This window comes from Mandrillus leucophaeus, unplaced genomic scaffold (genome assembly GCF_000951045.1).
Source record: "Mandrillus leucophaeus isolate KB7577 unplaced genomic scaffold, Mleu.le_1.0 Scaffold1, whole genome shotgun sequence".
Lineage (NCBI taxonomy): Eukaryota > Metazoa > Chordata > Mammalia > Primates > Cercopithecidae > Mandrillus > Mandrillus leucophaeus.
In genome coordinates this window covers 9,757,043-9,768,570 of record NW_012098097.1, presented here as the reverse complement: position 1 = coordinate 9,768,570, position 11,528 = coordinate 9,757,043, and the positions used below count along the sequence as shown (strand labels likewise).

Sequence of the window (11,528 nt, the reverse complement as noted above, 5' to 3'; positions counted from 1 at the left end):
CGACAGAGCGAGACTCCGTCTCAAAAAAAAATAAAAAAGAAGAAGAAAAAGAAAACAAGCAATGGCCAGGCGCGGTGGCTCACACCTGTAATCCCAGCACTTTGGGAGGCCTAGGTGGGCCTATCACCTGCGGAGGTCAAGAGTTCGAGACCAACCTGGCCAACACAGTGAAACCCAGTCTGTACTAAAAAGACAAAAAAAAGTTAGCCGGGTATGGTGGGAGCCTGTAATCCCAGCTACTCGGGAGGCTGAGGCAGGAGAATCGCTTGAACCCAGGAGGCGGAGCTTGCAGTGAGCCGAGATCATGCCACTGCACTCCAGCCTGGGTGACAGAGGGAGACTCCGTCTTTCTCTCTCTCTCTCTCTTTCTGTCTCTCTATCTATCTATCTATCTATCTATCTATCTATCTATCTATCTATCTATATGTATATAAAATAACAAGCAATGAAAGGTGTGGTGGGTGTCCTGGAGGAGGACAGAGAGGGAGAGTGAACAGCTGGTAGGGAGGGGGTGCGGTCAGGACAAACTGGTGTCCTGTGGAAAGGCCCCGGGGCTGCAAGGGCAAAGTGCCTCCCAGGAAATGCAGGCAAAGAGACCAGCGAGGTGGTCGGGCAGGCAAAGCTTTGCAGCCAGCAAGAGGGGGTGATTTTGGAATTTGTCTCAAGGCCAGTGGAAAGCTATCAAAGGGTTTTAAGCCAGGAGAGAGATGCTTGGAGGCTCATCTTAAAAGTTGCTCTGGTTTCAGATGAGTTGACAGGGCAGAGCAGGGAGCCCAGGCGAGCCATGCGACTGGGCCAGGGTGGCCCCGTGGCCGGGACTGGGGGTTGGAATAGGAGCTCGGCTCGGCTGACCTGAGGCCTCTCTGCACAGGCCCTACTTCACCTACTGGCTGACCTTCGTCCATGTCATCATCACGCTGCTGGTGATTTGCACGTATGGCATCGCACCCGTGGGTTTTGCCCAGCATGTCACCACCCAGCTGGTGAGTCGGGTCGGGCTCCATGCTGGGGATCCCAGCCTCCCCCAGGAGGCCTCTGCATCGTGGGTACCTAATCCCTCCCACCGCAACAATCTGGCCCCAGCAGGGCAGTGCTCAGGCTCGCCATAGCCTGGCCCCTTCCTGGAGGCTCTTCCCTGGGGACAGCTGCCGCAGCCCCCCATGCCCAGGGCTCACACTGTTCTGAGGCCTCCTCTGCACTACCTCCGTGACAGGTGCTGCGGAACAAAGGTGTGTACGAGAGCGTGAAGTACATCCAGCAGGAGAACTTCTGGATCGGCCCCAGCTCGGTGAGGGCCCAGGCTGGGGGACATCATCTGGGCCAGGAGTCCCTGTGCCCTGTCACCCCCAGCTGGGCAGGTGGGCTCCTCACCTACCCGCAGACCCCTTATCAAGGGGAGACTCTGCGGGGCAGAGGTGGAGTGATGGACCCTTTCCAGGTCTGGGGCTCAAACTCACTCTCTCCTTCCCCTCCCTTTCCCTTCCCCAGATTGACCTGATCCACCTGGGGGCAAAGTTCTCGCCTTGCATCCGGAAGGACCGGCAGATCGAGCAGCTGGTGCTGCGGGAGCGAGACCTGGAGCGGGACTCGGGCTGCTGCGTCCAGAACGACCACTCGGGCTGCATCCAGACCCAGCAGAAGGACTGCTCGGTGGGGGCAGGCCCTCCCTCCCTCCCCTGCCAGACCCTGGTCCCAGACTAACTCCACTTGCCCTGGCCTGGTGGACGGGTCCTTCAAGGGCAGTGACCACGTTCCCTCCTTCCCGCCCCATCCTTCCCAGACCCCCCCAGATGAGACTGAGCCCTGGGGAGATGGGAAAAGCCTCTGTCCTTGCCCACTCCAGTGGGGGTGACCTGGCCCTGCCATGACCGACCAGTCCTCTTCCGCCCTCCAGGAGACTTTGGCCACTTTTGTCAAGTGGCAGGATGACACTGGGCCCCCCATGGACAAGTCTGATCTGGGCCAGAAGCGGACTTCGGGAGCTGTCTGCCACCAGGACCCCAGGTAGGGCCTGGAGCCTCTGCTGGACCTGAGGGTCAGGCATAGCCAAGCCATCTGAGCCACCCACAGGGAGGTGAGTAGGTGGACGTGGCAGGCTGGGTGTGCCACAGCCCAATCTGAACCCTATCTCCAGGACCTGTGAGGAGCCAGCCTCCAGCGGTGCCCACATCTGGCCTGATGACATCACAAAGTGGCCGGTGAGTGAGTGTCCCTGGCGGGGAGTGGTCTGGGAAGGTCAGGGATGGGGGACCTGCCTGCTGCACAGCCCACCCCCATGCCGGTGCCCCTCCTGACAGATCTGCACAGAGCAGGCCAGGAGTAACCACACAGGCTTCCTGCACATGGACTGCGAGATCAAGGGCCGCCCCTGCTGCATTGGCACCAAGGGCAGGTGAGCGACCTGGGCCCTGGCCTCAGCCATCCCACCGCCCCCTGAGCTGTGGCTTCCTGTGGGCCCTCTGCTCTTCCACCGTCACCACCTACAGCCGCTGGGCTGATGCCCTCGATGACTGTCCTTCCCTCCCCTGCTCTGGGGCTACCCATGGTGTGAGCTGGAGGAAGGGAGCTTGCTCCAGAGTGGAAGGCTCTGGAAGGGGCATCCCCATTCCTGCCAGCGATGCCTGCTGTAGCCAGGTGCTGGGCTCTGGGCGAGGTGGGCAGCGGTTATTCAGCACCCTGATGTCCCCTCTTGCCTCACCACCCCACCCCAGCTGTGAGATCACCACCCGGGAATACTGTGAATTCATGCACGGCTATTTCCATGAAGAAGCAACGCTCTGCTCCCAGGTGAGGCGAGGCAGGCCTGGGGTAGTGGAGAAGAGAACGATGGGCATGGAAGCCTGCTGGGGCTGGGGCTCACACACTCCCTCCCATGTCGGGACCTCAGACTCAGCCTGCTTCTGGGGCGCTGAGCACCGTATGCCCACCCCCAGGTGCACTGCTTGGACAAGGTGTGTGGGCTGCTGCCCTTCCTCAATCCTGAGGTCCCAGATCAGTTCTACAGGCTCTGGCTGTCTCTCTTCCTACATGCTGGGTAAGAGGTTCCTCACTGCCCCCGAACCCGACCCCTGTGATGGCTGCCCAGCTGGACCCCCAGGGAAAGGTTCCTGGGCCAGGGCATGGCCGGCCCAACCCGCCGAAGCCTACTGCTCCTGAAGTGCCTGGCTGAAGGCTGCTGCCTGGTGTGTCCCTCCCCCAGCGTGGTGCACTGCCTCGTGTCTGTGGTCTTTCAAATGACCATCCTGAGGGACCTGGAGAAGCTGGCCGGCTGGCACCGTATCGCCATCATCTTCATCCTCAGCGGCATCACAGGCAACCTCGCCAGCGCCATCTTCCTCCCATACCGGGCAGAGGTAAGGATATGGAGGACGGGACCCCTTCTGCACACAGGGGGCCAGCCCTGCTGCTTCTGTTCCACCCACCTGGGATCTGCCAGAGGGACACGGGGCCCCTCCTGTGCTGGGCTCCACAGAGGATGGACAGCTAAGCTGGGGGCTTACTGGCTGGTCTCTTAATCCCAGCAAGAGGGAAGAGTGATGCTCTTGAGTCACCCTGTCCCTCTGCCACCTCATTTATCTTCATAACTGTGCCCACTGCCTGACAGTATGCCAGGTATCTAGGTCGAGCGGTAGGAAATGGCCTCATGCGCCGTCAGCAGTCTGATCAGTTCCACCTGACTGATCTAGCTTGTTCAGTGTCCGTCCTCTCCCCACCGTGTGCGGCCTAGAACAGGCTTGTCTGTCTTGCTTACTCCTGTGGACCCACACCAGGCACGTACACAGTAGGCACTCAGTGTTTGCTGAAAGAATGGGTGGAGCAGGCCCAGCTTTGGTCCAGCAGCTCCAGCTGACCCCCCGCCGCTCAGCCTTGCCTGCCAGGGAGGAGCTGATGGATGGGGTGACCCAGGGTGCAGGCCCGGCCCAGGCCGCCCACCCGATGCCTGAAGCCGCGTCTCCCCTGCCCCACCCCAGGTGGGCCCGGCCGGCTCACAGTTTGGCCTCCTCGCCTGCCTCTTTGTGGAGCTCTTCCAGAGCTGGCCGCTGCTGGAGAGGCCCTGGAAGGCCTTCCTCAACCTCTCGGCCATTGTGCTCTTCCTGTTCATCTGTGGCCTCCTGCCCTGGATCGACAACATTGCCCACATCTTCGGCTTCCTCAGTGGCCTGCTGCTGGCCTTCGCCTTCCTGCCCTACATCACCTTTGGCACCAGCGACAAGTACCGCAAGCGGGCACTCATCCTGGTGTCGCTGCTGGCCTTTGCCGGCCTCTTCGCCGCCCTCGTGCTCTGGCTGTACATCTACCCCATTAACTGGCCCTGGATCGAGCACCTCACCTGCTTCCCCTTCACCAGCCGCTTCTGTGAGAAGTACGAGCTGGACCAGGTGCTGCACTGACCACTGGGCCACACGCTGCCCCTCAGCACTGCTGGCACAGGGTCTGCCTGTGAGGGCTGCCCTCTGCAGAGCGCCCTGTGTGCCAGAGAGCCAGAGACCCAAGACAGGGCCCGGGCTCTGGAACCGGGTCCCGCCCTGCCAGGCGAGGCTGACTTCACATGAGATGGTTGATTAAGGTGGGATTTTTCGGGGGCGTGAGGCCTGTGTGATCCTGGCCTAAGCTCGGGCACACCCAAGGCACCTGCCTCTCTGAGCCTTGGGTTCCAGGTCCTAACATCCCGTTCCCTGCTGGGACCACCTCCTGGGGCCGGGTCCTTTTCTTCCCAGGGTCCTCAGCGCTGTCTCTGCTGGTGCCTTCTCCCCCACTGCTACTGGAGTGTGCCCTCGCTGGGGATGTGGCTGTGCCCTCAGTTGCCCCAAGCGCTGGGTGCCCACCGTGCCCCTTACTGTTTCTCCTCCTACCTCTGCCCTGTGAGCTGGCGGGGAGCTGGCGGGGAGGGGAGATCCATAAGGCTCTCAGATGGGACAATGTGGGAAAGGCTTTGGCCATGGTCTGGGGGCAGAGAACAAGCGAGGAGACGCAAGCAGACCTCAGGTAGAATGAGACTGGGTGGAGCCACCCTAGGGCCTGCTCCCAGGGGGGTACTCGAGGCGCATCAGGCCCATTTTTTACCAGTTTATATCATGGTCTTCATTTTTAAAAGTAACGCTAACTTTGTACGGATGATGTCTCATGGATTAAATAATATTCTTTATGGCAGTATTGTCTTCAACGGAGACCTCAGGTCGCATGAAACTAAGATTTGGGGGTGAGGGGTCAGCCATCAGCAGCTCAGAGACAGCGGTTTGGCCCAGTGGACAGCAGAAAACTTGTGGAGCATCTTGGGGATTTAGTTGGGCCAGAAAGCAGACTGGGGTTACGTGGAGACCCCAGGGGTCCACTTGGGACGGCTGGGTTGAATCCTTAGGCCCCTGGGGTTCCCACTCCCACCTGCTCTGCCTTGGCTCCAGGGCAGGGAGGGGGCTGCCTGGGCCCAGGGTGGCCTGCCCTGATGGGGATGGCGCTGAGGAGAAGGCACAGCACTTGTCCTGTTACCCCACCTGGGGACGAGTCCACTCCCTGTACCGGTGCCTCACCCACCACACTGAGGAGCGGCACAGGGTGTGACCACTTGATTACCATGGGCAGAGGGCCCTGCACCAGCTTCCCTGCCCCAAGCTGCCTCCACAGCACAGGCCTCCCGCCTCTGCCCCATCCTGCTCCCCACTATCCCCCATTCCAGTGGCTAAGGGTGAGAAGGGGCATCCACGAGGCTGGGGAGAATAAGGACCCCCCTTGAGCAATGGGCTCCTGTCAGGATGCTGCCTTGGTGCCTTTGCCCACCTGCCAGGAGGAGGAAAGGAGCCAGGGAACCCACAGCGCCTCCCATTGTCCCCACTTACCAACCCAGCCCAGTCTCAGGTACAGAGTTCAGAACACAGGAGGTCCAGAGGCCTCGTGGGAACAGACAGGACACACCACTCCAGCTCGGGCTGTGAGAAGCCACCCTATCTCCTCTTTATTTAGCCCTGCTCTCTCCACTCTCTGGAAACTGCTGTCTCCATGCTCAGCTGAGCTAAGGGGCCCAGGGCAGGGACGGGGATCACGTTGGCAGCCAGGTGGGCAGCCCAGTTCAGCAGCCGCTGTTCCTGCGCAGGAAGGGGTGGCCCTGCAGGGAGCAGTGGAGCTCCGTGAAGCTGAGGGAGCCCACGGTGATGGCGCAGGGGCCCATGGCGTGGAAGCCGAACCTCTCATAGAAGGGTACCAGCGCGTCCTCGCACATGAGCGCGGCCCGGTGCACGGCCGGCTGGTTGCCCAGGTGGTGCAGGTAGCGCCACAGCAGGATGGGGCCCCTGCCTTGCTGCCGGAAGGCGCAGTGCACGGCCAGCACGTGCAGGTGGGCTATGTGGCCCCCAGGCCTGTGCATCGTCAGTGACTCCTGGAGGTGAGCAAGGGACGAGAGCCCAGGTCACTTCTGCTGATGCGTGCTCCTCCCCAGCCACCGACCCAGGCAGGGAGCAGGTGTCCCCTCGGTGCCTGTGGTCAGGGCTCCCGCCCCAGCCAAGGAGGGCCCCAAATTTTGAGCCATACCCCCATCCCCATGGAGAAAACTTGAAAACCCAGAACGTCTTGCCCTGGGAGGGGGCTGTGGCCTATACTCATCTCTCCAGTTCTGGAGGAAGAAATCCCAGCCCCTGGGCTCCCCTCCCCACCGTCTGGCTGACCTCTGTCTTCAGAGGCCTCCCTGGAGCTGGGCGTCACAGCCCCGTCCTCACCTGCATGAGTCTGTCCTTGTCCCAGAGTGAGCCGATGATGAAGGCCACAAGGCAGCCCTCCTCGAACCAGCCCAGGGACAGCTCCGGACACAGGGTCAGGAAGTGCCGGATCTCATCCAGGTACAGGGGGCAGACACCCAAGACGGAGATGAAGGCTGTGGCAGGAGGCTCAGGTGGGCAACTGGTAGTCGCTGTGCCTCACGCCCACTGTCTGCTGCACCCCGAGTGTCTACTCAAATGCCCCATTCCCCCCAAGAAAATGGGGTTTAGGGCTGCTGTTTCCTCCACTTTCTTGAGCGCACACATGGTCTGATACTCTGGGACCCAGCCTCCAAGACAGGAGACTCAAGGGTCTCCTCCCCCCAGGATAACTGGACCGGAGTGGAGCTTCCCTCTGACCCTGTGCGGGGCCACTCACCTTCACGCTCGATCTCAAAGGCGCTGACGGCGTCCTCCGGGGTGAGGCAGCGAAACTCGCTGGCAGGGAGTGTGTGGCGCCGCTGACAGCTCGAGATCGCAGGCGGCAGACGCGGGGCCTCGGGTTTCAGGGGGTGGGTGCTCTGCGTGGACATCCTGGCCACTGGTGCCTCCCTGGGGCACCCCACCTTTGGAAGTGGCCTCCTAAGCCACGGAGGGCCTCCCAGCACCTGTTGGAGAACAGCAAGGGGCAGAACTCATCTCCAGGGAGTCTGGCCCCACACTGTGCATCTGGCCTCTTTTATAGCAGGAACTGGGGTGGAGCCAGCCCCCAAATCAATGGGCACATTCCCCGGGTACCTGGTCTTCAAGGCTGTTACCAGGCACTACAAACATTGGCACTGTCTCCCCACCTTTCCCTCGCAGCCAGAAGGATCCCTGGAGGTTTGTCCCCTTGCAGACCTGCAGACACGGGTCTCAGGGTGCCTTCTGCGTGCTTCTGAGCCCCAGAGATGGTGGCAGGGATGAGCAGGGCTCAGTGGAGCCTGGGGCAGCCCAACCCTGCTGCCCACAGCAGGGAGGCAGGACTCCTGACCCTCCACTGACCACATCTAATGCAACTGTGCAGTGGGTGGGCCCCCGGGTCCTCCACACCACCATTCATGTGGTTTATCTTACTTCCCCAGAGGGAGGCTTCTGGTTTTCTGGGTGCAAGATCCCGTGGCGGAGACCTTTTTAGGTAGTCTCAGCCCTTGGTCCTAGAGAAAAAGCCCCTTAATCAAAGTGGGCCCTTAGGGAGCCTCTATTTCTATCCAGATGGCCTCAGACTGGGCCACACATATGCAGGATTTGTGGTGGGGGGTGGGGAGGTTAGAGGGAGCCGGGGACTGCAGAGGGCCTGGGGGATGGGGAGGAACAGGCAAGGAGGATGCATAGGATACCCCCTGCCCCACACGTCCAGCTCATCGGACATGCCTCTCTGGGCACTCTTGTCTCCCAAGACACCCTGCAAATTTGCAGTTCTTAGAGGAGGCCATCCCTCCCTCCACCTTCCAAGACACTTAATAAACTCCATGACTTCCATGTTTCCCTCCATGTCTAGAAGCTCCAAGCAGGGAAGCTCCTGTTCCTGAAGGCTGAGAGCCAGGAGCTGGGGTTCCACCTACCTGGGCTGTGGAGAGGGCACCGTGTTCCCTCCACAAAGCCGGTGGCCCTGGGGACCTGTCCGCGGGCACAGGAACCAGGAAAATCCAGGATTCCTGGCTGCAAGGCTGTAGTAGCAGATGTTACCAGGGCAGCCTGTGGTGCTGTTCTCAGAGGTTTCTAATCCCCCCCACCCCACCTCTCCAGCTATCCCAGGCAGGATGACGCCAGCAGGGCTCTGGCAGCCTCTGCCCCTGCCTTGCTGAAGGGAAATGTCAACTCTGGTGCCTTGGGCACAGAAGGGATTACCAGAGGCTGACTGAGGCCCCAGGGTTTGGGGAAGAAAGCATGGGGCTTAGCCTCAGGGGTCCAGCTCTAATCCCTGCTCTGTCACCGACTGGCTGGGCACCAGCGATTTCCCCCTCTGTGCCTTGGAGTCTTGGACAAGCCCACCTCTTATGTGGGAGAGGGGGTGGGAATTCAAGCTACCAATTTGTGCACTTTAAGTATGTTCTACTTCAAGTTTACTTAAATATTCAGGAGGTTGCTCTACCAAACATCTCAACTACAAAGCTCTCTGACTGCCATTGACCTTGGTTCCACCCATTCCCATGGCTGCCCGGGCCTTGGCACCTGGTGCTGGCATTCCCTCGGGATGCAGGCCCCTCTCCCAGTCAGCCCTGACTACCCCCTGCCCTCCAGCTCACACCCCATCCTGCGCCCCTTAGCTTTTCTCTCACCGGCACCTGCCCAACCCCCCAGGCCCCTGCCACGCCAGCGCCTGCCTCTCCACCCCATCCAGCAGTGCAGATCCCCTGTCCATCTCAGGCTCCTGGGGGTTCTGAAGGTTGCGTCTCACAGGTGCACTCTTTTGACCCCCCACAGAGGAAGCTTTCGCTCCTACCCACAGTCTGGGACAGACCTCTGAGGGTCCTTCCTGTCCTGGCAGCCTGTGAGCGCCACTGCTTACAGCACTTGCTACGTGCTGGGCCCTGGATACGTGTCTCCTTTAATCCACACGGAAGCCCGGTCAAATGAGTATTAACCATATGTTATAGAGAAGGAAACCGAGGCACAGACAGGTTCAGTAACCTGCTCAGAGCCATCCAACAAGTGAAGTGGGAGGAGCAGAACCTCCTGACATGCACAGCCACTGCTGCATGGTGGGACTCACTGCATCTCACAATGAGACTCCTGGTTCCTGTCTTCATGATTCTCCTGCTGGGTTTCAGTGTCCTCACAGGTGCACTCTTTCAACCCCCCGCAGAGGAAGCTCCTGTTCCTACCCACACGGTTTGGGACACAGCCTCTGACCGTGGAGTGACCCCATCCCAGTGCCCCTGCCCACCCACCACCTGCACTCCTCCTGTCTCTGGGTCACCTTCTCCCAGGGCCCTTCTTGGCTCTCTGAGGCCCACCTGCCTGCTAGAAGGGACCCTCGACAGACCTCTCAGGACCGACCAGAAACCTCCTTGGGCTCGGTTTGGCGGGGTGATCATGTCCAAGACCTCAGCTGGCATCCCCACCTTCAATCCAGAGTTCCCCAAAAGGCCTCTTCTCTCCCTTCGTAGACTCTGTGGCTCCATGGCACCCCCTGGTGGCCAATCCTAATCACAGCCACTTGGCAATGCCTGAGAAGAGCTCGCTGTTCGATCGGCCTCTTTGCTGACTTCCACATGGCCCTGTTCTTTCTGGACAACACCCTAGAGGTCTAGAACCTCAGGGAACAGGATGAAGCAGTAAGCCAGGCATAGTGGCTCACCCCTGTAATCCCAGCACTTTGGGAGACAGAGGTGGGAGGATGGCTTGAGCCGGAGAGGTCAAGGCTGCAGTGAGCCAAGACTGCGCCACTGCACTCCAGCCTGGGCAACAGAGCGAGACCCTGTCTCAGAAAAATACAAATACAAATACATTTTTTTAAAGATGACGCGGTATGTTAAACATGGTGAAACGGGGAAGTTCAAACCCTTGTGGGACAGGAGAGGGGACAGAAAGGGAGGGCAGGGTGATCGCTGGGACCTTTGTCCTAGTCAACAGGAAGAAAACCACACGCCACCACCAATGAGAAGGAAAATTAGGAGGGTGAGGGGCCCACAGGGTGATGGGTACAGACAGAAAGAGATCCCTGGGCCTGGGCATAGTGGCTCACACCTGTAATTCCAGCACTTTGGGAGGCCAAGGCAGGAGGATCACTTGAGCCCAGGAGTTTGAGACCAGCCTAGGCAATATAGCAAGACCCCCATCTCTACAAAAAATTTAAAAATCAGCCAAGTATGGTGGCACACACCTGTAGCCCCAACTACTTGGGAGGCTGAGGTGGGAAGATCACTTGAGCCTAGGTGGTTGAGGCTGCAGTGATACGCCCCTGCACTCCAGCCTGGGTGACTGAGCAAGATGTTGTCTCGAGAAAAAAAAAAAAAACAACTCCTGACCTCAGGTGGGCTCTAAAAAGAAGCACCTCTAAGGTCATCCTCACACCAGGGACACTGGCCGAGTCTTGTCCTGCTTCTGCAGTTAGAGCGCTGGCAATGTCTCTGGTGACTGCCTCTCAGGTGGATCTTGGGGATGGAGGGGAGAATGTGTCCTTTGCCCCCCAAGTCATACCTGTTCAGTCACGCTAGACAGCTGATAAACACCTAACCTGAGGGGCAAGGCTGGGCGCCGTGGCTCACGCCTGTAATCCCAGCACTTTGGAAGGCCGAGGTGGGTGGATCACCTGAGGTCAAGAGTTCGAGACCAGCCTGGCTAATATGGTGAAACTCCGTCTCTACTGAAAATACAAAAAATTAGCCGGGTGTGGTGGTGGGTGCTTGTAATCCCAGCCACTTGGGAAGCTGAGGCAGGAGAATCGCTTGAATCAGGGAGGCGGAGGTTGCAGTGAGCCAAGATCACGCCATCGCACTCCAGCCTGGGCAACAAGAGTGAAACTGTCATCTCAAAAAAAAAAAATGTAGATACAGACAGGGAGAAGATGGCATCTGTATGTTTCCCACGGGTGCTGTAACACAAACTGGATGACTTTAAACCACAGAAATGGCTGGACATGGTGGCTCATGCTTGTAAACCCAGCACCTTGGGAGGCCAAGGTTTTTTGTGCCCGGCCTCTCCCTCCAGCAGCAGCTCACTTGAAAGTCCTGTATCCACGACTCCCCCACCCCGACTCCCTTCCCAGTGGGTACCATGCCACCCTGCCTCACCCATGATGGCTCCCCTCAGGGGTCCCCCTGTCTCTCCGCCCAGCCTGGCCTCTTTTGGTCTCCC

General features: G+C 59.6%; 2 protein-coding genes across 4 annotated transcripts in view; one reads left to right on the top strand and one right to left on the bottom strand.

The window, feature by feature from the left end:
• The window catches only part of RHBDF2 (rhomboid 5 homolog 2 (Drosophila)), a 21,505-nt gene extending 16,351 nt beyond the window's left edge, over positions 1 to 5,154 (top strand). For both annotated transcript variants that reach the window (XM_011984211.1, XM_011984140.1), the window contains 10 exons: positions 872 to 983; positions 1,214 to 1,288; positions 1,489 to 1,650; positions 1,895 to 2,004; positions 2,135 to 2,198; positions 2,298 to 2,392; positions 2,712 to 2,787; positions 2,934 to 3,034; positions 3,200 to 3,353; positions 3,972 to 5,154. In XM_011984211.1, the coding sequence (XP_011839601.1) occupies positions 872 to 983; positions 1,214 to 1,288; positions 1,489 to 1,650; positions 1,895 to 2,004; positions 2,135 to 2,198; positions 2,298 to 2,392; positions 2,712 to 2,787; positions 2,934 to 3,034; positions 3,200 to 3,353; positions 3,972 to 4,391 (1,369 nt within the window). In that variant the 3' untranslated portion in view covers positions 4,392 to 5,154. The remainder of the gene's footprint in view (positions 1 to 871; positions 984 to 1,213; positions 1,289 to 1,488; positions 1,651 to 1,894; positions 2,005 to 2,134; positions 2,199 to 2,297; positions 2,393 to 2,711; positions 2,788 to 2,933; positions 3,035 to 3,199; positions 3,354 to 3,971) is intronic.
• Positions 5,155 to 5,912: 758 nt separating this feature from the next.
• AANAT (aralkylamine N-acetyltransferase) lies at positions 5,913 to 9,853 on the bottom strand. 2 transcript variants are annotated; one of them, XM_011983973.1, is made up of 4 exons: positions 9,794 to 9,853; positions 7,126 to 7,354; positions 6,708 to 6,862; positions 5,913 to 6,370 (listed from the first exon to the last, which is right to left on the bottom strand). In XM_011983973.1, the coding sequence occupies exons 1-4, from the start codon at positions 9,851 to 9,853 to the stop codon at positions 6,065 to 6,067; spliced, it is 750 nt and encodes a 249-aa protein (XP_011839363.1). In that variant the 3' UTR covers positions 5,913 to 6,064. The 2 variants fall into 2 exon arrangements, with proteins under 2 accessions (XP_011839363.1, XP_011839432.1); XM_011984042.1 differs by lacking the exon at positions 9,794 to 9,853 and adding an exon at positions 8,291 to 8,471.
• Positions 9,854 to 11,528: the final 1,675 nt, after the last annotated feature.

What these genes read in the sequence shown, in the direction of transcription:
- AANAT (XM_011983973.1), bottom strand. Translation starts at nt 9,853, where the DNA reads ATGGAGCCACAGAGTCTACGAAGGGAGAGAAGAGGCCTTTTGGGGAAC. An exon ending in TGGGGAACTCTGGATTGAAG is followed by an intron (nt 7,355 to 9,793) that starts GTGGGGATGCCA and finishes GTTCTCCAACAG; the next exon opens with GTGCTGGGAGGCCCTCCGTG. An exon ending in CTTTGAGATCGAGCGTGAAG is followed by an intron (nt 6,863 to 7,125) that starts GTGAGTGGCCCC and finishes CTCCTGCCACAG; the next exon opens with CCTTCATCTCCGTCTTGGGT.